This window comes from Mesoplodon mirus (genome assembly GCF_964341445.2).
Source record: "Mesoplodon mirus genome assembly, chromosome: 8".
Classification (NCBI taxonomy): Eukaryota; Metazoa; Chordata; class Mammalia; order Artiodactyla; family Ziphiidae; genus Mesoplodon; species Mesoplodon mirus.
This window is the reverse complement of record NC_138984.1, coordinates 93,401,774-93,425,303: the sequence shown is the minus strand read 5'-3', so window position 1 is coordinate 93,425,303 and position 23,530 is coordinate 93,401,774. Positions and strand designations below refer to the sequence as shown.

The following is a 23,530-nucleotide window of genomic DNA, read 5'->3' as shown; positions in this document are numbered from 1 at the left end:
GTATAATTCACCATAAGATAACAGAGGATTCTGCTTATAATGAATAGTCAATTCAGTTGATAAAAGCTGCCAAGAAACATCAGATTAAGACTTCGATGGACTTTTAAGGGGTAAGGGAACACAAGGTTTCAGGAGTCTGTGAAAAGAGGCACCCATAGTCCCACCATGCTATGTCCTCTTGCATGTCCCTTTCATCGTCCTAGTCTTAACCTCACATGGCTCTGGGACCTCATCTTCAGTGCTAGAGTTTCAAGGATTATGTGTACTTGGAGGCCACATCAGATATTCTGGCAAGACAGGTCTTCAGTCTTGGCGCTGTCCCAGGTCAGCATTTTTTAAGAGTAGAGTCAACTTGGAAAAAGTGTGTGTCAGGCCCTCTTCTTTAAAAATGTATCTTATTCTTAACAAATCTCCAGTTAATTAAAGGAAGAAGAAACCAACAACAACCTTGTTCTTAGCTTCTCTCAGTGACCAAGGCTCTTTATGCCTGTGGTAAAGTAGGAGAGCTTAATAAATATAAAATGTGGCAAAATATTATTGTACAAAACATTCCCTCCAGCCCAGAAAAGGTATTTCTAAATTGGTTGCTCTATAAACATTAATTGATGGTAGTGTTCCCTGAGAAACCTTTATCAAAGCTTGGGAACCCATCCAATAGCACAGACCATTTTTTTTTTTACTCCCTCTAGATTCTTGTATTCAAAATTAGGTCTCAAATCTCTTTTGGGGAGAGAAAAACGTTTTGGAATATTCCAGTTCCTTTATTTTTATAATTGCCATTGAGGGTGCTAAAGATGAATTGGAGTGCTATTTAGCAAATCTGTGAAGTTTCAACATCTTTGCAGAGCTCAGTAGGGATCTTGGAAAAATACTTTTTTTCACAGATTTAGCTGTCAATTTAGGTTTTCTTACCTTCCTTTTTATGTTCTGATGCTTGCGATAATATGAAAGAACATAATTTATATGAATAATACCTTATTTTCATGGAATTCTAGTATCAGAGGGCTTTAGCATATTTTAAAGACATTCTACAATTAATTCTTTCAACACATCCACGTATGAAATATGCTACATGTGTCATTGTTGTACGCTTTTTGCAGATCAGAAGGTTGTAGAATATAATCCAGTCTTCTCATTTCTTCCAATAGACAGCTCTGCCACTGAAAAGGGAAAAAAAAGCTAAATATCAGACAAGCAAGAGCTGGTCTCCACCCTACTGTATCCTGAATTTAAATGTGTGTATTTCTCACAGGTTATTCGTGTGGGGCATATTTTCTTAACTACCCAATAAATCACTGTGGCTCCTAATATCAGGCTTTGCACTATATTCTATTTAGAAGATAGATTTGTCTTGTCAGTCTCATATTTGTTTTTTCTTATTATGAACAGTTTCTAGAGCCAAGTGAAGATCTGAGAGGTGTAGTAAGAAATATATGTGATCTCTTTCACAGGCTTATGATTCACAAATAATTAGAAATGTGCAGAAAGTCTCCAACAATTAAAACAACAATTAGTCTGGGTCTATGTGTAAAATGGTTCATTGTCATAATAATCAAACCCACAAAATTTCCATTTCCCAAAATGAGCTGAAGCTATTAGATGCTAAAAATGATTACCAATAGTCACTATCACATGGTATATACTTAAGTTTCAACTTTTGAAGTACTTACCTTCTAAAGGGGGTGGTGGCATTCATTCAGTCAGTCAGTCACTCATTCATCAGTTATACACAACTTCCTCCCAAAAAGCCACTTGGAGCGTTCCCTTTGATCTGAGAAATAAGGCTGCTTGACTTGTTCCAAAGTAAGCCTCTAACAGTCCTATCTGGCCTGCACTCTGCTTCATACCATCCTGGGAAGCAGGAACCTGAGGGGAAGGGAGAAGAGGGAAGAGCCACCTACTTCATTACATGGGGAAGAGCACTTGACGAGAGTCAGAAGACTACAGCTGGACTCGTTTTCTTTGGTCTTGAGAAAATCACTTAGCTCCACTTTCCTCATTTTAAAACTAGGGTGATACCTTCCTAGTCTATATTACTACATCATGAAAATTTGAGTTTATTATGGTTATGGAGAATTAAGGATATGACTGAATATTTAGAAAATTTCTAGAATTTAGTATCTGTGAAAAAAACAATATAACATATCACCATCCTATTTTTAATAATTTAAAATACCCATGAATTTCAAATGAGATAATGTTTATGAAACGATTCCTAAACAGAAAAGCTCTATTCTTATAAATAATATTAATATTTTTATTAATATTTCTACCTCTTTGATCTCATCTTCCTAACCAATTACCTTAAGTAAACCAAGTTATGTTTATCACTGGGGCTGGCGTTGTGCATTAGAGCAATCCTAATCAAGGTAGATGCTAAGGTTACGGCCAAGACCTCGTTCTTGAGTTTAAGAAATTTACAGTCAGTTTAAAGAAGTCATGTCTGGTGCTAAGCAGGTGCTCAATTTGTGTTACCTTGAATGAGATAATAGTAGTGCATACCTAAAGATCAGAATCACCTGACTGCCTGAAAACAATACAGAGGGATAATGAATCTTGAGCAGGGTTGGGGAGAGGGTATATTGAGTGGAGGTTGGGAATAACCATAACTGGTTTGTTTGGATTCCTTTTTTCACCATTTACTTTCAATAATATTTAGACTTTGAAGGCTATGTATAAAGGTATTTTGAACCGGAAAGCTGTGTACCAATGACACATTGTCATTGACACCTAAGACACAAAGATGTGTTCTGCTATATTTTTAAAACACCGTTGACTTCCAAACATAGAACCTTTATTCTCATGTTATTTGTTAATCAAACTGACATTAGTTAAAATGGCAATTAAAAAAATATTTTAAACTCAAAGTAGTCAGCATATTCATTTATCCTTCATGTACTGATAAGGGAAATCTATTCTAAAAATTCTTTAGACTTTTGACTGTTACAGATCTCTCTTCACCCTACCTCCTTCTTTTTTTCTGAACTTAAATTGCCAATCATACAAGAAAAACCCACTTAACCTGTGCAGTAACACCTAACTGTAAATTCGGTGTGACATCTAACTGTAGATTCAATGCTTCCTGAAAAAAGATTAGTAGTTTTATAGTCTATCCCCAAATATTAAATAGACCTTAACAATATGTACATATGTATGAAAACTATTTTTTATTAGAATACAAACATCAGCCTAAGTAAAACTTTAAAAATATACAAGCCAAGATATTCATAGTTCCATAGCTATTAGGAACAGCAGAGAAGTAATCAATCTTTAGACTTCTGTGGGGGGAAAAAAGGTTTAAAACAGATACATTTTAAATTAGTTCCTTCATAAAAGAACTTTCTAGAAAGAGCCTGTGGCACATAGCTCATCAATCCTTGTGCAATCAGACCTTCCATTGTCTTCTGAGGGAGAGCTGCCACCTCACAGGCCCGGCCCCTTTAATGGGTGAATAGCTTCTGAAGAAGAATTATGACACCCAGATGTGGAGTTCTTTGAAGCTGCACTTCTGGGGAACCATCATTTTTGTTACAGAGCAAGAGTAATATCAGAATTTCCTGGGAATCGGTCATCAAAGGAAATTATCAGCAATTCATAGACTTCCCTTTTTGCATTTGCTTCAGCCTCGAGGGTAATCAGAAAAGATTATAGTCTCCATTTCAGCTTTCATATCACTGAAATATTCTTCTCTGCCGAGAACATGATTGATTTCCAGAGGTCAGCTTTTAACCCCAGCTTCAGGAGGCCACTCGGACTTCAGTGGTTTGATAACTGCCAACAATTGTTATTGTGATATTGTTCTGTTGAGAGGCAGAAATTTGGTGATTCCTGACTAATTATCCTTTAAATAAAGTGACATATCAGCTTCTCATGCTGTTAGATATAAGTATTTGTCCCATTTTAGTAAGTGTTAGGTGTTGGGGGAGAGAGAAGGGTGAATAAAAATTTTCAAATGAGCATTGGGAAGACTTTGAAACCAGCATCCTGAGGTAGAATTTTAGAATGGAAAACAGAATAATTCAGAAATGTTTCTGAAAGTCTTCAAAGGAAGTAGGTAGATTATAAATACAAATGATTTTTGCTTCATGAGACTTCATGAAGGGATTTTGTGTTTCATGACAACTTGCTACGTGATTCATGTAGGTTTTTCTCCATTGTTTGATTAGGAAATATTAATGCCAAATCTGTGGCCAAAATATAAGCAAACTGGGCACATTTTTAACTTTATGATTTCATTTGCTATATTCACTTTTCTCATATATATATATTGCTTTACTCAGAACATACAGGAACAGAAAGGGCTTTGTGTATATTTGAAATAAGTTTGGTAGATAAAACAGTTTTACCCAGAAGTGACTAGATTTCCTTACAAATTCAAAAGAGAGGAAAGCAATTCAGTTTAAACTATTTTTGGTTTGAACTATAGCCTCCTTGCAATCATGTAAAAATAATTATAAATCAAATGAATAAATGTTAAATGTCAAGCTGTACCATTAACAGTGCCTTATTCAATAAAGTAGTTCTCACCCCAGAGAGCAGAGGAAGGCACTTTATTAAAGCTCTTTATTTTATTTTACAAGTATAGTATATTTTGTATAATAAAAATGCAGAGTTGAACCAAAAATGTTTTTTTGCTGAGAAGAGTTGATATGTATACACATATACATCCATACAAAAAGGCAATAGCAAGGTGAATATATAACATAAAATGGTTTTGATATCACCTGTCCGCAAAACCACTCAGGGACCACTTTCCTAATTAAAGTCCTAAAATGTTAAGTGTGACAGGTAAGCCTGCAAGAAAAAGGAGGACCAGTAGAATCAACGTTGGGAGAGAAGTGACATCGTTGAATGGGGATGGGGGAAGGGCACAGATAAAATGCAAGATGCCCAGTTAAAGTTGAATTTCAGATAAACAACAAATCAGTTTTATTACAAGAATAGCCTATGTAATATTTGACGCATTTATGTTAAAAAAAAAAGATTTTTATTTGCCAATCTGGCAACCATAGCAGGAGATCTGGGTTCTGGTCTTAGCTGAAGAGGCTCAAGCAAGTTACTAAAATTCTCCGTATCTTTTCTTACTTTCATGTGAGGAAGTTGGACTAAAATCAGGCTGGTGAGACTGGGACCTGACCTACGTGTTTTAACCAGACCTGTTTTCAGCGTTTTATTATATTGAATTTCCAGTTAAGATTCTGTTTGGGGGTAGAGTTGGGGGGAAGGTTCTAAAATTCAAAACAAATAAAAAACAGTTTGAAAATGTAGACGATCTCTGACATTGTACCGCTGTGTCATGACAGTGTGGCATGGGAGAGCCCACAATGCTTATTATTGGAGCATTCCAGATTTGTCACCTTGCACTGAGCCTTTTAGTCCTCACCTGTCAGGTTTCTTCTGAGTGCCAGACTAAGGAATGTGTTGTTCTCTGTTTCAGGAAAAAACACTTCATTTCTACTTTGCTTTACAGCATGAAGAATATATCCAAATAGGTCCAGATTTCCAATTTTGCAATTCTTCCCGCCTAGTGGGGTTTTCTTTTCATCTTAAGCCTTTTCAATTTGTGTCACAGACCTGTTTTGCCTCAGCATCAGGATATATCTGATTAGTTACTGAACAGCCTTTCAAACTTAGCTTTGACAGAATGGTTTTGAAAGGATGTCAGTTAATGCATTTGGCTGTTCAGCAGGTGTATTGATTTTTAAATCTAGAAAGCTCATTACTTCTCTAGTCTCTTAGAAAGCCCTTGTAACATTTTTTTTTAGCCCATTTCCCAGAAAATAGGAAAATTTATCACTACTTAGATTTTGAGATTTAGCACCAATAATTTTTAAAAACTACATTCATAAGCATCAGCAAGTAGTCTTTGGTTATTTGTATGCCTTTTTTTTCCTCCTAAATAACAAAAAGTTCTAGTTTTTTTTAAAGATATTTCTCAAACTTATTTCTGGCTCTGAATTTTGTTATGGAAATTTAATCCTAGAACCAAGTTTGGGGGTTGTTTTCAAGCCACTATTTTAAAAAGAAAAACAGGAAAGGCCAAGAAGTAGGTGACTGTGTTCTATATAAGATACTAGCCTATCCTTCCAAACCTCAGGATGTGTGTCTTCTTTCAATGTCCTATAGAAGAATCAGTTCTCATAAGCTATCCTCAAATGAATCTCTATCTTGTTTAGTATTTTGCACATCTATTGAAAACCTATACTTCAGTCCATATTCCTGAAATGGTTTATTTCTTGTTTTATTTTTATTTCACCCTGAGGAAACAAAATACTGAATAAAACATAGGTAACACCTGACTCATTTATTTTAGATTCTCTTGGTGAATCCAGTTCCTGTTCTCATCACTCTGAATAGTGTTTTTCTTTGGATGAGAGAGTTTATTGTCAACTATGTACGCCTTGGGCTCTTTGTTTTTTGAAATATGAATATACCTCATTGAGAAATATAAAGTGTAAATACTTTGAAGGTAATAACTTTTCCACAGAAAAAAATTACTAATAGTATTTGTCATCATTTCATTTCTTCTTCTATGCTATTAAAATTCAGAATAGAGCTAAATTCTTATTAATTCTCTTCCAGGTAGTTTTTCATCTTTCTTAAAAATTTTGTAACTTTTCTCATATTCTCTCAAAAGTGCATCTAATAATTTCATAGAAACTTTTTGTTACCTTGCCTTTGACAGTTGTTACTGATCTTTCAAATCTGTATGCATGCATTGGCCAAAAATTATTTTAGTTATAGGAACATCAAATAGTAAACATAAAATGAAAACCCTTTCAAGAACTTTCTTTGTATCCTGATGGAAAAACACCTCTCTTTCCTCATGGTTTCCAGTCATATCTAAGCATTTCTTGTTCAAGAATGAAAACAAAGAAAGAAAAGGACTGGATTTCCTTAGGAGATATAGTTTAGCTCATACCTTAATGCCTTTTCCCTACATTGAAATGAGCACCTGAATTGGAATTGAGCATAGTCTGGGCTCCCTTAATACATCATATTGGGCTTCCCTGGTGGCCCAGTGGTTGAGAATCAGCCTGCCAATGCAGGGGACACAGGTTCAAGCCCTGGTCTGGGAAGATCCCACATGCTGCGGAGCAACTAGGCCAGTGAGCCACAACTACTGAGCTGCGCGTCTGGAGCCTGTGCTCCGCAACAAGAGAGGCCACGATAGTGAGAGGCCCATGCACCACGATGAAGAGTGGCCCCCGCTTGCCGCAACTAGAGAAAGCCCTCACACAGAAACGAAGACCCAACACAGCCAAAAGTAAAAACTAATTAATTAATTTTTAAAAACGCATATTAACCAATTAGACCTTCCAAAATACATTTTTAACCTGAATATGGTTACATATGCTACTGAATTTCAATCCTTAAGTTTACTCATCTAATGTTTCAATAGGAATATCAACACCCAAAATGTTGCTGGGTATGTGTGTGTCCGTGTAGTAAGGTATGAGTGAACCTTCAATTAAGTCTCATACCCATTGCAGACGTAAGCTGAAAGTCTTATTTGTTAAACTGAACTCTGTGAAATGCTCTTTGATGTGGCTTCTCAAATTACCCAGCGGCATAACTACAGCTTTGCTGCATCACTCTTGATCCCTGGCAGCATGGAAAATCACCAGGCATGTAGAGCCAGCCAGGAAAATGGAACATTTTACATTTGCACTGACCATATGATTACATACAAGGATCTACTGTCAGAGTTAGACATTTGGCTTCAGTAAGGTGCGTGGGTGTAATCTTAGGGCACCTCCCATTAACAAAATAACTACTGTCTGAAAAAGAACTTAAAATTTATTTCTTCTACTTAGAAAAATTTAAAAATTATCCATCAAAGTGTTAAGCTGGTTTTCCACTAAAGAGGGGGGGATGGTGAAACCACCCCCTGCTTTCCTTTCAGCTTTTTTGCTTGTACCATTTGGTAACTCTTTAAAGTTCTAAAAGTGTTAAAAGTGAAAAACATTATTTTCATATGATATCTTCACCAAAAAATGCTAGAGCTTAGCCAAAATATGTACTTATTTAAAAAACAGAGAAGTAACTCATGGGTATTTTGGTTATTCACTAAAAACTACCAGGCCAACTACATTGTACCAGAAACCCACTAGGAAGGTCTCCAGGTAAGATGCATCTAGCGCTAAGCACTCATCCTTAGAGAACTTCCAAAACAGATCACTTTAGTTTCCCGTTCTCTTTAAGGACATGATGATAGTGGTGGCTGTAAGTGGTGTCCCAGTTGTTGTCTTGGGACGTGGTAGTTGAAGAAAATCCTCTGTGGAGATCTCATAGATGGCTTTGAAAGCCGAAGAGCATGCCCTTTACAGTTTTTACCAGTGATATGATTCCGAATTCTGTATCAACTATCTAAATCATGGGATAATGTCCTTATCTTTACATACCTAGTATGGTTTTACATGTGAAAGTATCAGAATCAAAGTTGTATCAAGACAACGAAAATGTTTTTAGGAATTGTCCTTGGTAAAATTGTGTTTCTTTCCCATTCTCCTGTTTTATTTTTTTCATAGTACTTAAAACACTCTGAAAATACCTTATTTATAACTTTAGATATACAGGTTTCCCCCACTATCCCAAAATGGAGAATTCCTATGACATCTTTCCTAAGTAGAAATGTTGTAAAGTGAAGAAGCAATTAGTTTAGGATATGTCTTGCTAATAGATGCACAAAATAAATCCAGATAAAGAATAGATGCTCACACACACAGTTCAAAGCTATGGCGGCTTGATCCTGAGATGCTCAGTGTAGTTTCCTGGGAAGGAGCTTGGTGGCGCCACTGTCACTGCTTGAGATGCGCACTGCCTCTATAAAGGTTTGCACAAAAGAAATGCTGAACGCTATTTTCATTTTTCAACTTTTTTCATAAAAGCAAAAATTCTCTTGGGATTTCTTTCAGTTAGTGAAAACAGGTACTAATGTAGGTCTTCCATAAAACCAAGTGGCGTAAAGCAGACTTTGAAAAAGCAGGGGATACATATATAGGTCTCCCCAACTAGAATGTTGTATTTTTGAAGGCTTGTTCTCTACTGTATGTCCAGCTCCTAAAACAGTGCATGATAGCCATTTAATAAACTATTATTAAATGAATCAATTTTCAATAAAATACAGTGTTTGTGCAAATTGAAAATTATACATTTATAAAAGTGTGATGTGTTGGAAAGGAGCAAAAATTCCCAAGGACAGAACTGTCTATGTTGATATGAAATAATCTCTAAAAAGGTTGCACTTTTTATTATCAGAGGGCTCTAGAAAGAAGACATTATTTTATGGCAGAAACACACATCTCTAACATTCTGTGTATGTTTCTTTTTTATTCTTCTAGAAATGAAACCAAGGTGGAATTTCTCCCAAAAAACTACTGGAAAATGCAGTTTAGTTTCCTTTCAAAATAGATCTTCAAAATAGATCCCAGGGTGTTTTTTCCTTATTCTAGTCATTCTTTTTGTCAGTGGAATATATAACGCTTATTTGATGAATCCCAGAGCTTTTCAAAGAAGGCCTGGCAATATGGAATTTGAGTGAAAGGTATCAAACTTTCTAAATTCATTTTAAGGGAAAAAAAAAAGGAAAGAAAAGAAAAAAATGAAATTCTAACCTATGCTCTACTCTGCTTGGTTGCTTCAAATCTCTGGGCAGACTCCACTTATATTTTCTACAGGGATTTTTGACCAGTACAAGGGAGGCTCTGGAAAGGGATCCCGGTATCCCACTTAGTTTCTGCAGCAATCAGATCCTTCTAATTGTCAACCAGCCTCAAAATATGTAAAGGTCTACAACATTTTGATAAAATAGTAGTAATAATAATAATAATAATAGCTTTATTGGATCTGAGACTTAGATCAATGTGACCTATTATTTTCTAAAGTGCATGTTATTTTAGCCTTTATGCCAATTCTGGTTAACTTTCTGGTGGAGTAATGGTATCCCTGTGGTACAGGGGCACGGCTGATTTTGTTTGCAAGTCACAGCCAATGTGTGGTTTTAGCAAAGAGCTAAATATGGCACATGATTGAATCAACAGTCTGTGGAGAACGTGGCATGTCACTTGTCTTCCTTTCAGTGACAGTGATGGCATTCTGGTGGACCCCTGTCAGGATGCTCTGGGTAGGAAAAGCAGTGGCAGGATGACAAATCTCAACTTTTACACGTTCCAGATGCAAAAAGGCAGGTCTCACAGTAGCATGCGGCTCCAGTGTAACATTTCATGTGGTTTATTTTTATTGAGACTTCTGATTTGAAATCCAAAACAGTACAGTTGTGTGGTTGAACTAACATTGCCAACAATATGCAGTTGTTTGTATTTCCTGATCTTTGAGAAAAGGAATTTGTCTTGCAACAGTTGTGTCTTCTTTGTTTCTATTTAAGTTTTCAAGGATTGGAAACAAGTAAAACAGTAATAATAAAGGCATGTGGTCAGAGTATTTAAATATAAAAGACAAAACTTTTTTGAAGTAACTTCAGAGAAATATTTCTCTTCAGTGACATAAGCTATCACTTTTAAAGGTGTCACTTCATGAATATTTGAAGTTCTAATGAGACCCTATTGTCTCATTCTTTTCCATAAGTCCAACAATGAAAAAGGAGGGGATGAAAAAATAGTCATTCTTTTTGTACTACTGTAATTTTACAATATTGCAGTTTAAAAAACTGATGCTTTGCCAAACTTCCAGAAAGCCCTAAGTCACAAGGATTTAGTAGCTGAGATCTGCTTTGCAGAAATCAAGGACAGGTGCAAATGATGACCATCACCTGCTACATGTAATCTCTAAGTATTCCTGGAACTTTCTTTTTTTTCTGTGTGCTAGCCCAACAGTTACAACAGGGAAAGAGGACAGGGCAGCCCCAATTTTTATTTATGGCTTTCCTGAAGTAACCCAAGAAGAAATGGGCTTATCTTAAGAAGGGCATACATTGGTCAGAAAGAGAAAAACTGAGACTCACTTCTCCAGGAAACTTTTACTCAAACACCAAGTAGGGGCTTCCCTGGTGGCGCAGTGGTTGAGAATCCTCCTGCCAATGCAGGGGCATGGGTTCAATCCCTGGCCCGGAAAGATCCCACATGCTGCAGAGCAACTAAGCCCGTGCACCACAACTACTGAGCCTGCGCTCTAGAGCCCGTGTGCCACAACTACTGAGCCCACATGCCACAACTACTGAAGCCCACGTGCCTAGAGCCTGTGCTTCGCAACAAGAGAAGCCACCGCAATGAGAAGCCTGCGTGCTGCAATGAAGAGTAGCCCCCGCTTGCCGCAACTAGAGAAAGCCCAGGTGCAGCAACGAAGACCCAACGCAGCCAAAAATAAATAAATTAAAAAAAATAGAAATAGAAAAAAATACATTAAAAAAAAAAAGCCACCAATAGGCCTTATGTGTAGCTTGACTAGACAGCTGCCCTCCAGGCTGCAGAAATTCTAGGAACACTCCTCCTTTCTTCCCATTTCTCACACTCTACAGCAGTGCCACACATGATAACCCAGCATCCCTGCTTGGTGGTCCGTTAGCAGGGAAGAGTCGGGGGAGAGACTCTCGCCTCAGTTTGACTCCTGGCTTCAGACCTACGAACTTGAGGGTGAGAAGTTATTAAACCTCTCAAAGCCTCGGATTCCTCATTTGTAAAAGGAGGATAAAAATGGTATCTGCCTCATGTGATGGTGGCGAGTACACTAGATAATCCCTTAGTATAGTTCCTGGCACGTGGTGAGAGCTCTAAATCTAAGCTGCTCTTATTAAGTTGTTTATTATTCTTATTACACAGCTACAGAAAGGAATTAAAAGGCAAATACCCCAGGAGGATAACACATTGATGTCACTGTTAAAGGGAGGATCCTGGATGCTTGAATTGTGAGAAAATCAGAAAAGGGGGGAAAAGTCTAAAGTAGGGGTGGGGCAAGAGGGGACAGACCTTTATGTGCCTTCTCGTGCCTCAGTGTTTTGCTTAATCGCCATCCTTTTTCACTTTTTAACTTTTACAATAATGTCCTTTCTTGTGTTTGACTCATCCTACCCCATCTAATCTGGGACAATGTCTGAAACATATTAGGCCTCCAGAAATGTTTGTTGCATGATTGATCTTTAACTTTTTAAAGTCAAAAACCTTGTTTCTACTTCTGTTTAGTAGAAAAGCTAGTATTGCCTACTATATTGTATAAGTGGTGACCAAATGCTTTTTAGAATGTTGGTTAAAGCAGATAGCTAAGTTTAAGATGAAATGTCCTCATCTTTAAGAATATTATGGATACCCAGCCACATATAAGAAAGATGTGTATAATTCTTGAGCAGTCTTTTTTGCTTTTTAATTGGGTGGTGCTTGGTTTACTCCCACACCCAGCCCCACTGGATGGGTAGTGAAGTCATTGTAAGACTCTTACAAGAATACAATTCGAACTTCATCCCCTTGAAAATTATTGAGATAGTTGAAAGGTTTGTAATTTTATTTTCTTTGCCTAAAATTCCATCTAGGAAAGTTATCTCAAATATAAATGTCATCTAGTACTATCATTTGATCATGTAGTCCCTACCTTAGATTCTCTGCCCGCCCATAGTCTTTCATCCTGACTTTAGTGAAGTGCTGCACTGTGTTTCTTTTCCCCGTGGCTAGGTTTTTTTTGCAACTGCATGTGTTTTTATATGATTGCTTACTCTGTGTGGATATAAATTGCTTTTTGGAATACTCAGTGAAAGTAGATCTTTAAAAAAAAACTCACACAGATTTGTAGTTCCATAAACTTGGTGAATACATCAAGTTATCTGTTCTTATTTTGATATTGAAAATATAATAGATGGTGTGATAAGGCCACCTTCACTAATTCCTTTTATAAGTACTGTAATAGAATAGTTAATTTGTCCATACGTAGCCTCCAATCATCTCCTCAATTCCTGGTAAAAGCCACAACCCCATCTTTCATTTTTATGACCTACCAGTTAATTGCACTAATAGGTTTTGTTTTTCATTTCTACATGACTTTCATTAGCAAAAGTGGAAAGTGTTAACTCTTGCTGCTTTTTAGTTAGTAATCATTTCAGGCTTTTTAATCAGAGATGAGCAAAGAAAATGGATTTTTAAAAATTTTGTGTGAATGTGCTTGCTAGCCTCAAAATTCCAGATGACTACTTCTGACTTTTACTTTTTTAGAAAAGAAGAGGCTTATTTGGGACCAATAAATTCTGCCAGGTAAGGAATATTGGTAGCTAGAGCTATGTGGTAGGGGTTTTTTCCTGAAAAAAAAAACTTTTTTTAGCGTTGTTTACCAGTGAAACAATCTTCTCAATCCACAGACAGCTTTCTTGTGCAGTGTGAACTAGTATGACCTAATCTAAGTATTTAACAAGGCAATTGTTCATTTAAAAGTGATATAAACATTTTAATAAAGATGTTTAAAAACACTTCAAACATCTTTATTAAAATCTTTAAAACTTCAAGAGTTTGTTGTATAATTGTAGTACCTCCAATAATTTTGCTGAGTACTCTACATATGAAATCATTATGGTATAGATATATAGTTTTGACTATACTAAATTGAATCACATGTATTTATCACATTTTAGAGTTTATGAGAATGTTTTTATTCATCTTGATTTTTTTATTTATCCTGAAAATTGGTGATTGAATAAAAGACTTGCCATTGATTTAGTTATACATATCTCATTATGATTAGAGAAAACTGATTTTGCATTAGTGGAGGAAAAAATTTAAGTTAATATAAATTAACATCATATTTATTATTTTTATCTAATTCTTAGAGTATTGTAGGAATGCTACAAGAAAAAAATTCAGGATTTTACTACTTTATACTTTTAAAAAAGGGAAAGATCTGAAAGCCTTTTCTATGTTATTGCTAATTATGGACCCCACTGAAATGACCCAGGTATTTGTAGTTACTGCATCAGATGGCATATACTCAAAACATCAGCTGGGCAGTGTCTGTTTCAAGATACCAGAAGAATTGGCCAATGGAGCATTCTTTCTTATACCATTTAAAGTCTTCTTTCAACTAAATCATGTTCTCCCAAGTGACATTTGAATAAGAAGTATAATTATATAATTCTATGATAAACAGAGAAAGATAAACAAGATTTAGAAAAAAGTAGATCTTTTCTTGAAATACCTATAACAAAATAGAGAATCACGTGGAAAATAGAAAAATTTGTTCCCAGTGAGAAACATGGAAGGTAAAATTTTCATATGATTAGTGGTAAGTCATTCAAAGGATATAATGGCAGCAGGAGTTAATGACAGGTGACAAGGAAGGAGGTAAAAGGACTGTATTTTATGAGGACAAGTAGGATTATATGTGTAAAGTAGAGAAGTCGAGTTTAGTTAAGAGTTTCTTGAAGGAACCTCCTTAGTTTGCTTTTCATGGAGCAGATGGCTGGGAACTTGCCTGCCTTAGTATTGGGGGTGCTTAGCCACAACTCACCTTTCAGGAAGAGAATGCTCAGCCTTGGGAACATAAACAGTATTTTCAGGCTGTTAGGGTACAAATGTGAGATTTGAGTAGATAAATTTGTATCAGGGGTTACTTGAAAAATTATGTAGGCAGCTAACAATTTCAAAAATGTAAAGGGAATGTTTATATCTAAGGGTTGTGTTGGAGCTCTCAACAGATATCTTTGTTTACTAAAAATTTGGAGCTAAATTTTTGTAGATGTATTTTTGTCTATGTTTCCATATTGCAGTATGGGAATAACTAGGATAGTGCATTTATTTTGGATGATGGAAGTTTTAGTTTTTAATGGTAACTTTCAATATACTTTTGAAATGAGTAATAGGAAAGGATATACATTAAAACTATGTTTTCATGCATATTGCTGCTGTTTTTTAAAAGTCTTTTAACTTGCTTTAAAGAAAGAATGTTAAGTGAATAATAATAACATATACAATAGTATATAGATATGGCAAAAATAATAAAAATGGCATGCAGAAAATATGATTAGGAAATATTCATATACTTTTATCCTATATAGTTCACACATCACTAGATGTATTTTTTTAGAGCCTGAGAACAGAAAATATCTCAATAAAATGCTCTTATTTTTTTAACTTTGCAAAACAGTATAGTTTTTCCATCCTGCCAATATAGTTAGACTATTTTATTTTTAAGCCTGTCCAAACTGATTTGCCATCTCTAGTAATGATCAGAAAGTACAGGTTCATGTTTTGCAAATGGATGAGACTTTAAGTGTATGCAGTTGTTAGTAAGAAAGTGAACTAAGGTTTTTTTTTCTGATCTTTTGAGATTTTCTTTGCCCATAGAGGGCTTTTTAAAAAAAATTCTCATTTAATAAAATTTAATACAATCAATTATAACCTTGAGCAAAACAAATCCCCAGATTTTCTAGTAATAATATTTTACATTTAGTGGTTAAATTTAAAAAAAATTTTTCTTGGAGTATAGTTGCTTTACAATGTTGGGTTAGTTTCTGCTGTACAGCAAAGTGAATCAGCTATATGTATACATATATCCCCTCTTTTTTGGATTTCCTTCCTATGTAAGTCACCACAGAACACTGAATAGAGTTCCCTGTGCTATACTGTAGGTTCTCATTAGTTATGTATTTTATACATAGTAGTGTATATATGTCAATCCCAAAGTAGTTAAACATAATACTCTTAACAGTTTTTTCTTTTTCACTTTTTAAGTTATCATACATAAAATTGACTTTTTGGGAATGTGCCTAGTTCTGTGAATTTCAACACATGTATAAGTTTGTGTAACCACCACTACAGTCAAGATATAAAATAGTTCTATCACTCCAGAAAACTCCCCTTTGACTTTTTTAAGCGTTCCAAACCACATAACTTTTCTTTATAGTGGGAATACACTGTCCTGTCATCTCACTTAAACTTGTAGCAAAAAAAAAAAAAAAAAAAAAGGCTACTTTACTGTTCAATAATTCTGTAATCCACCCTCCTTTCTAATGTATTTAAGTTCTTCTAACTGCTGATTTTGCACTTTGTTGATTCATATGCCTCATCAGGGATAGTATTCATTTCCCCTCTCTACCAAATATCATCAACTAATCCAGTCCTAAGTTCTAACCTCTGGAGATTTCCTAGACAATGGTGTCTATGGATCTATCCTTGTTCATGTTACATCTGTTTATAACTTATGCTTTGTTCGTCATTGTTTTTTGAACTGCCAGTTGTCTGACATTAATGCTGGAGATTATTATCTGGAGTACACAAGAGAATCACTGCTGTGTATCTCTTTTTATAGGCTCTGCAGATAGTGTTCTTTCTTTTTCCAAATACTTTCATGGCTTTGTGGCATACTTTTTCTATGGTATCACTGTATATTTCTCTGCCTGTTTATGGTAAATGCAAACCAAAGAGAGAAAGTCACAGGTTATAAGTCAGAACTTTACTTGATCAATATTTAAGCAGGGGTTGCATATTAACCAATCTGTTATAGGCATTTGAGTGACATGCATTTCCAGTAGAATGAATATCTAGAGTACATGAACAATAACAAATTATTTTAAAATAAAGGTCAACATTTTCTGTGCTGTGATAAAGCCTGTCATTTATGACTTTGCCACAAATAAAAAACTAAGAAACTTAAATACATCTGTAACAGTCGTCATTGAAATCATTTCAGACCATCTTAAGTATTATTACCTCACATAGGGAAAACATTAACAAGTTAATTTTAACCCTGATCTTTAGATCTTAAGTTTTCTTGTTCTATGATTCTTTTAAGGTTTTTCAAGTTTTCTTATATAGATATAAGATTTCTTGAAATGTTGTGATTCTCCTGTGATTTTTTTGTGTTACGATTTCAAACCAATTTTTTTGTTTCTATTTTTAATTCCTGGAAATAAGTACATTACTATCGAATGAGAGTCTTTATTATCCTTGTTTGGGAACTAAAAGTTAAAACGTTAAGGAATAATACAGCTACTTTTACTTGCGCACACTATTATCTATCCTTTGAAGTTATAAATTGACTATTTTGTCATTTGCTCTTTAGATGGATCCTGTGCAAAAAGCAGTCATTAACCACACATTTGGAGTGTCCATTCCCCCAAAGAAGAAACAAGTTATTTCTTGTAATGTCTGTCAGCTTCGCTTTAACTCGGATGTGAGTATCACCTTTTCATTGTGCTCTGTAGTCTGTCAAGCTCTAAGTCTGATTGTTCTGAATATGTACATCTCTTCGTATATACATACTCTCTAGCAGCCCCTCCAATTAATGGCCCACTTATTTCAGTGTGCTAGATTTTCAAGGGATTTGGATTCAACATTAGAAGCTTGAACAACAGAGTGGCTAATGTCAAAAATCAAGGATTTCTCTATGTAATGTCTCACCTATACCATTTTACACTTAATCCCACCAGTTATATTTACTTTTCAAAAATACTTGAATAGCAGAAAATATTCTTAAACATTTAAAATGCAATGAAAATATGAAAAAATGCAATGAATGTTGAAGAAAACCATTGTTATTACTCTTGATAACAAGTGTCACGTTATATGTATGTGTGCCAAATCATATTAAATACCTGAGAGAATAATTTATTATACAATTTATATTTTCCCAGACTATGGAAATACAGGGAAAGCTTTGTAAATTATTTTATCTGGCAAGCATAACCATCCTGTTAAGAAAAATGATAGCAAGAAAAGGGTACAAATCAATATTTTACGAAAGTCGATTTTAAAATGTAGAATAAAATAACATAAAATCAAAATAAATAATATTAGAATATTTATAATACCCAATGACCAAGTAAAGCCAATGAGCAATGCAAATCTGAATCTGGCGGCTGCATATTGTATGTGATATTTCCCAAGTTACTTCACAGTAGAAGTCACTTTGCCGAGAGTATATTATACGATTCATGAGTTTTGGAAATACTGAAATAATAAATACCTTTGTTTGAATATCCATTAAACGATATTTTGATAATTCTACACAGGAAACATAATGAAAATTATAGTCATTGGAAAAGAGGAGATATGCTTTTCATGATTTATAAAAGTATGTTTAATGCAATTTCAACCAAAAATCCAATGACTTTTTTTGGCACGTGATAAAATCTTTCTCAAATTCCTTATTCAAGAGTTAAAATGTTCCTAAATAAATTGAGAAATATGTAGTGCCAATTCATTCAAAGTCTCATTATTGTTAAGATGTCATTTCTCCCCATATTGATCTATAGACCCAGCACAACCCAGATAAAAATCCTAGAGGGCTTTTTTGTGGAAAATGCCAAGCTATTTCTTAAATATACATAGAAAAGAAAAGCCCTATAATAGCCAAAATGTTTTTCAGGGAAGAACAAAGTTTGAGAACTTATGCTTCTTGATTTTAATACTTACTATAAAACCTATAGTAATCAAGACTGCAATACTGGTGAAAGAACAGTAGACATATTGATCAATAGAATACAATAGACCTGCACCTATACGGTCAGTTGATCTTCAATAAACTTGCAAAGACAGTTCAATGGAGAAAGGCTAATCTTTGCAACAAATAGTGCAATTGGATATCCACTTGTAAATTTAAAAAAAGAACCTTGACTGGTACTTCACACAAAATATAAAAATTATTTCAAATAGATCATATATATATATATATATATATATATATATATATATATAAAACTATAAACTTAACACTATAAAACTTCTAGAAGAAAACAGGAGAAAATTTATGTGACCTTGAGTTAGGCAAATGTTTCTTAAGAAACAAAAATATGAATTATAAAAATGCTTATATATTAGACTTCATCAAAATTAAAAACTACTCTTCAAATGACACTATCACACTGTTAAGAAATTGAAAAGAAAAGCTACAGACTGGGAGAAAATATTTGTAAAACACATGCCTTGTATGCAGAATATTTAAATAACTTATAACTCAATAATAAATAATAAATGGACAAACGATTTGAATAAGCACTTTACCAGAGAAGAAATATGAATGACAGATAAATATGTAAAACAACGCTCAACATCATTAGCCATTAAGGAAATGCAAACCAAAATCAGATACCACTATACCTACTAAAATGATGAAAATTAAATAAATTGATATTACCAAGTGGCAAGGATGAGGAGCAACTGGAACTCTCATTCATTGTTGTTGGAAATACAAAATGGTGCAGGTCCTTTAGAAAACAGTTTGGTAGCTATTTATAAGAAATTTTATAATGTTATAGATACATTTCCCATACAACCCAGCAATCCCACTTCTAGGTATTTATCCAAGAGAAATGAAAACATATGTTCATATGCATGTGTCTTTTATAGTAGCTTTATTCGTAATTGCCCCAAACTGAAATTGATCCTAATGTCTATCAACTGATGAATGGATAAACAAACTGTGGTATAGCCATACAATGGAATACTACTCAGCAATAAAAGAAATGATGTACCAATACATCCCACAACATGGATGAATCTCAAAGGCAGTATGCTAAATGAAATAAGTTGGACACAAAGACTATATACTGTATGGTTACACTTATAAAACTTTTGCCAAACACAATACTATGGGGACAGAAATCAGACCCGTAATTAACAGGGTCTGAGGGTGGGGTTGGGGCATTCATCACCAAGGGGCATGAGGGAACATTTTTGGGTGATGTAAACATTTGTAATCTTCATTGTTGTGGTAGTTACACAACTGTTTTTGTTTTTCAAAACTCATAGAACTCAATACCTAAAAAGGAATTTTACTGTATGTAAAGTATACCTCAGTAAACCTGACTAGAAAAAAATGCAATGTGATAGGAATCGTCAAATATTTTGTAAATTGAAGACTAATTAATCATAGAGACATACCTACTAGATATATTAAACTATAATATTACTACTAGATTTAAGGTATAATAATTAAAGGATTTTTTTAAGAAAAGACAGAATAATAAATACTGAAATAGATCCAAGTATATTTAACAATTTTGCCCACTTATTATCCAAATTTATATAGTCACATAGGGAAATTAACGTCTCTGTAACTTTACGAATATAAAATGAAAATGTTTGCTACTTAACTGGCCACTTACAAAATGAATACCCACCAGAAGACATGCTCCATATTTGGTTCTAGCATTCCCACTGCAGCAATACCTGATGCTGAAAACATCTCATAATACAATACAAAGAGATCGCAAAGTAAAATTGCAAAAATCTTGCAAAAGATGCAGACTTTCATGAAGTCTATAAATGTCATGTTAGAGAACAGCTTAATACAAAGCCACTGACAAATGAGGATCTGCCTGATAGAGTTAAAGAAGAGAAAAGTAACAAGGTTTATGATAGACAGGCTCTGCAAAGCAAAATATTTTGACCATCAAGTGAATAATAAGGACTTTGAGGCAATTATGAATCCCTTGAATTAAAAAAACGTATATTTACGTGGTCCAAAAAGCAAATTAATTTTAAAAGGTACATTGAAAAATCTTGTTCCATCCTATTCCCCATCCTCCCACCCTCCATGCCTTTCCCTGTCTATCTGTAACCACTTTAATATTTCTTGCCTATCTTTCCTGGGTTTGTTTATGCAGATTGAGATTGAATATGTACTCAATCTCCTCCCTTTTCTACATACAAGGTAGCATACTATTCACACTTTTTTTTGCCCTGTACTGTTTTTACATAACTATATATCCTAGAGAATTTTCCCTACCAGAACATAGCAAGCTCCCTCACTGTTTTTTTATAGATATGGTAGGCAAAGATGTTCACATCCTAATCTCTGGACTCTTTTACTATATTACCTTGTATGGCAAAGGGGAATTAAGGTAGTAAATGGAATTAAGGGCACTAATCAGCTGACCTTAAAATAGATTACCTGGGATTTTCCTGCAGGCCCAAAGCCCCTTAAAAATAGAAGAGGGAGGCAAAAGAGGAAGTTAGAGTGATATGATATAAGAACAACTAGACTGGTCATTGTTGGTTTGAAGGTGTAAGTAGGGGCCACATGGCAAGGAATGTGGAAAGCTTCTAGAAGTTGAAAAGTCAAGGAAATTGATTTTCCCCTAGAGCCTCCAAAATAGAATGCAGTCCTGCTGACACCTTGGTTTCAGCCCAATGAAACCCATGTTGGACTTCCGAATTCCTGAATTGTAAGATAATAAATGTGTGTTGTTTTAAGCCACTGAGTTTATGGTAATTTGCTAGTACAGCAATAGAAAACTAATACAGTAGTCTATGTGTAGATGTTCCATAGTTTACTTAACTAGTCCCTTATTGGTGGACACTTAGGTTGTTTCTTATCTTTGGAGTTAACATAGATTCTCATAGCCAATAAATATAGACATAGGACATAAATTTGAGGCTCTGGCTTCCCTGGTGGTGCAGTGGTTGAGAGTCTGCCTGCCGATGCAGGGGACACGGGTTCGTGTCCTGGTCCAGGAAGATCCCACGTGCCATGGAGCGGCTGGGCCCATGAGCCATGGCCGCTGAGCCTGCGCGTCTGGAGCCTGTGCTCCACAACGGGAGAGGCCACAACAGTGAGAGGCCCACATACCGCAAAAAAATAATAATAATAAAAAAAAAATTTGAGCCTCTTGACTCTAAATCCACAACTCTCCAATGATACTGTTGCCTTACAACTTTACTCATTTTCTTAGCATTTATTGTGCTCCTATTTTATGCCAAGCCCTATACATACTAGACTCCAGAGTCTAGCAGCAACTTTTACTAGTAAACAGTGTGAATGAAAGCATGCAAGGATTAACCTTATTAGATCCTCTCAGAACATATTCCAGGTCTTCTGCTCTGTATTTCATTACTCCATACATAGAAAGGCTGCACAGTGTAAAACACTGGATTAAGAGTCCTTGAATGTGATTTAAATCCTAATTTTGAACTTTGATAAACCACTTCACTACTGTGGGCCTCAGTTTCCTCTTCTGTAATGTAACCTAAAATGGACTACATGATCTTTGGGAGGACCATTCCAGCTCTATGACTGAAAATCATTTCCATGGTATTTCTTTAGAAGGACAGGATATAAACACTTCCGTCTTACAGGTGGAATAGGTAAGACTCAGAAAGAATGACTACGAGTTTTATTTTTTATTTTTTCATTCGTCTGGGGAGAGGTATGCCAGTCTTCTTTCTACACCCCAGAATTGCTCTAGGAGCAGATTCACCTTTGACTTGAGCTTCATTCGATGTCACTAATTTTCTTTGTATTTACTAACAGGGACATGAACAGATTTACACACGTGAGCACGTGACCACTGGCTTCCTTGTCACCACTCAAAAGCTCTGTTGATAATGGAGAAATAAATTAAATTTCTGAGTCATGCTTAGACTCTGGGCAGTAAAACCACAAAGTCTGGATGGCAAATTCACACGTGTGACATATACATGTTCTCAGTGTTTAGTAATGGTGCTATAATCTGCATAACTGAGCTCTGAAACTGAGCATTCTTTATTTGGGGGAGAGTTTATTATTTTATAATTACCCTATTTACATTTTTTTTTTTTTTTTTTGTGGTACATGGGCCTCTCACTCTTGTGGCCTCTCCCGTTGCGGAGCACAGGCTCCGGACGCACAGGCTCAGCGGCCATGGCTCACGGGCCCAGCCACTCCGCAGCACGTGGGATCTTCTGGGACCAGGGCACGAACCCGTGTCCCCTGCATCGGCAGGCGGACTCTCAACCACTGCACCACCAGGGAAGCCCCCCTATTTACATTTTAATGTAAGAATTAAGAGGATGCTCATCCTTATTTTCTTTAATAACATTTCTAAATCAACCTGAGACTGAACTGGCTTCACTCTTCAGTGTAGAAAATATGTTTATTGAAAAATCTGGAAGGCAGATTTGCTCAGTAAACAGACTACATTCTGCCATTCTCCATTACCCATATAAACTGTACCAGGGCAGACTTCATGCATTAAAATTCAATGTGACCTAGTTTAAGTGTCCAGTAGCCCCCTTTGTCCAGCTTTTATCATCTCAGTAGAACCCCACTGTCGGAAAGCAAAAGGCTACAGCTTTATTTACACAATACAGCTTTATGCAAATGAGCAAGCATTAATCACAAACATTTCTGAAGTGAATCTTTGCAGATTGACGCCATTAACTTTGCCAGGGGCCAAGCATTGCAGTCCAGGAATAATGTGTCTTTCCAACTGAGTCCCAGACATTTGCACAAATGTGTGCAGCAACCGTGTCCCTAGTTTCTTCTTGGCCACCTTTTTTTTTCTAACATGGTTTAAGCTGAGCACTGAATGAAATTATCCCGGGCCTGAATGCTCCCTTCTTCTCCAGTGAACGAGTGCACAGCAACTCTAGTATGGCTATAAATTGTTAAGCTTAAATCCGAATCTTTCCCTTTAGCTGGGAAATAATATGTTTCTAGAGTTAAGCCTTGCCAGAGAAATAGGTCTTCTATACTGTTTCATAGTTAATTTTAAAGAAGACTCTCAATATTATTGGACTTTCGGTTTTCATACGAAATGACTAGAAACTAGAACTTTTTTTTTTTTTTTTTATGTTTAGTCGTGAACAGACAACCCTCAAGCTGTCACAAAGTCCTTTTT

The 23,530-nt window shown here is 35.3% G+C and overlaps 1 protein-coding gene across 2 annotated transcripts in view; it reads left to right on the top strand.

Annotated features, from left to right (window-relative positions):
- The window catches only part of ZNF385B (zinc finger protein 385B), a 334,017-nt gene that overhangs the window by 254,874 nt on the left and 55,613 nt on the right, over positions 1-23,530 (top strand). For both annotated transcript variants that reach the window (XM_082629827.1, XM_082629828.1), the window contains one exon: positions 16,993-17,103. In XM_082629827.1, coding sequence (XP_082485953.1) covers positions 16,993-17,103 — 111 coding nt within the window. The remainder of the gene's footprint in view (positions 1-16,992; positions 17,104-23,530) is intronic.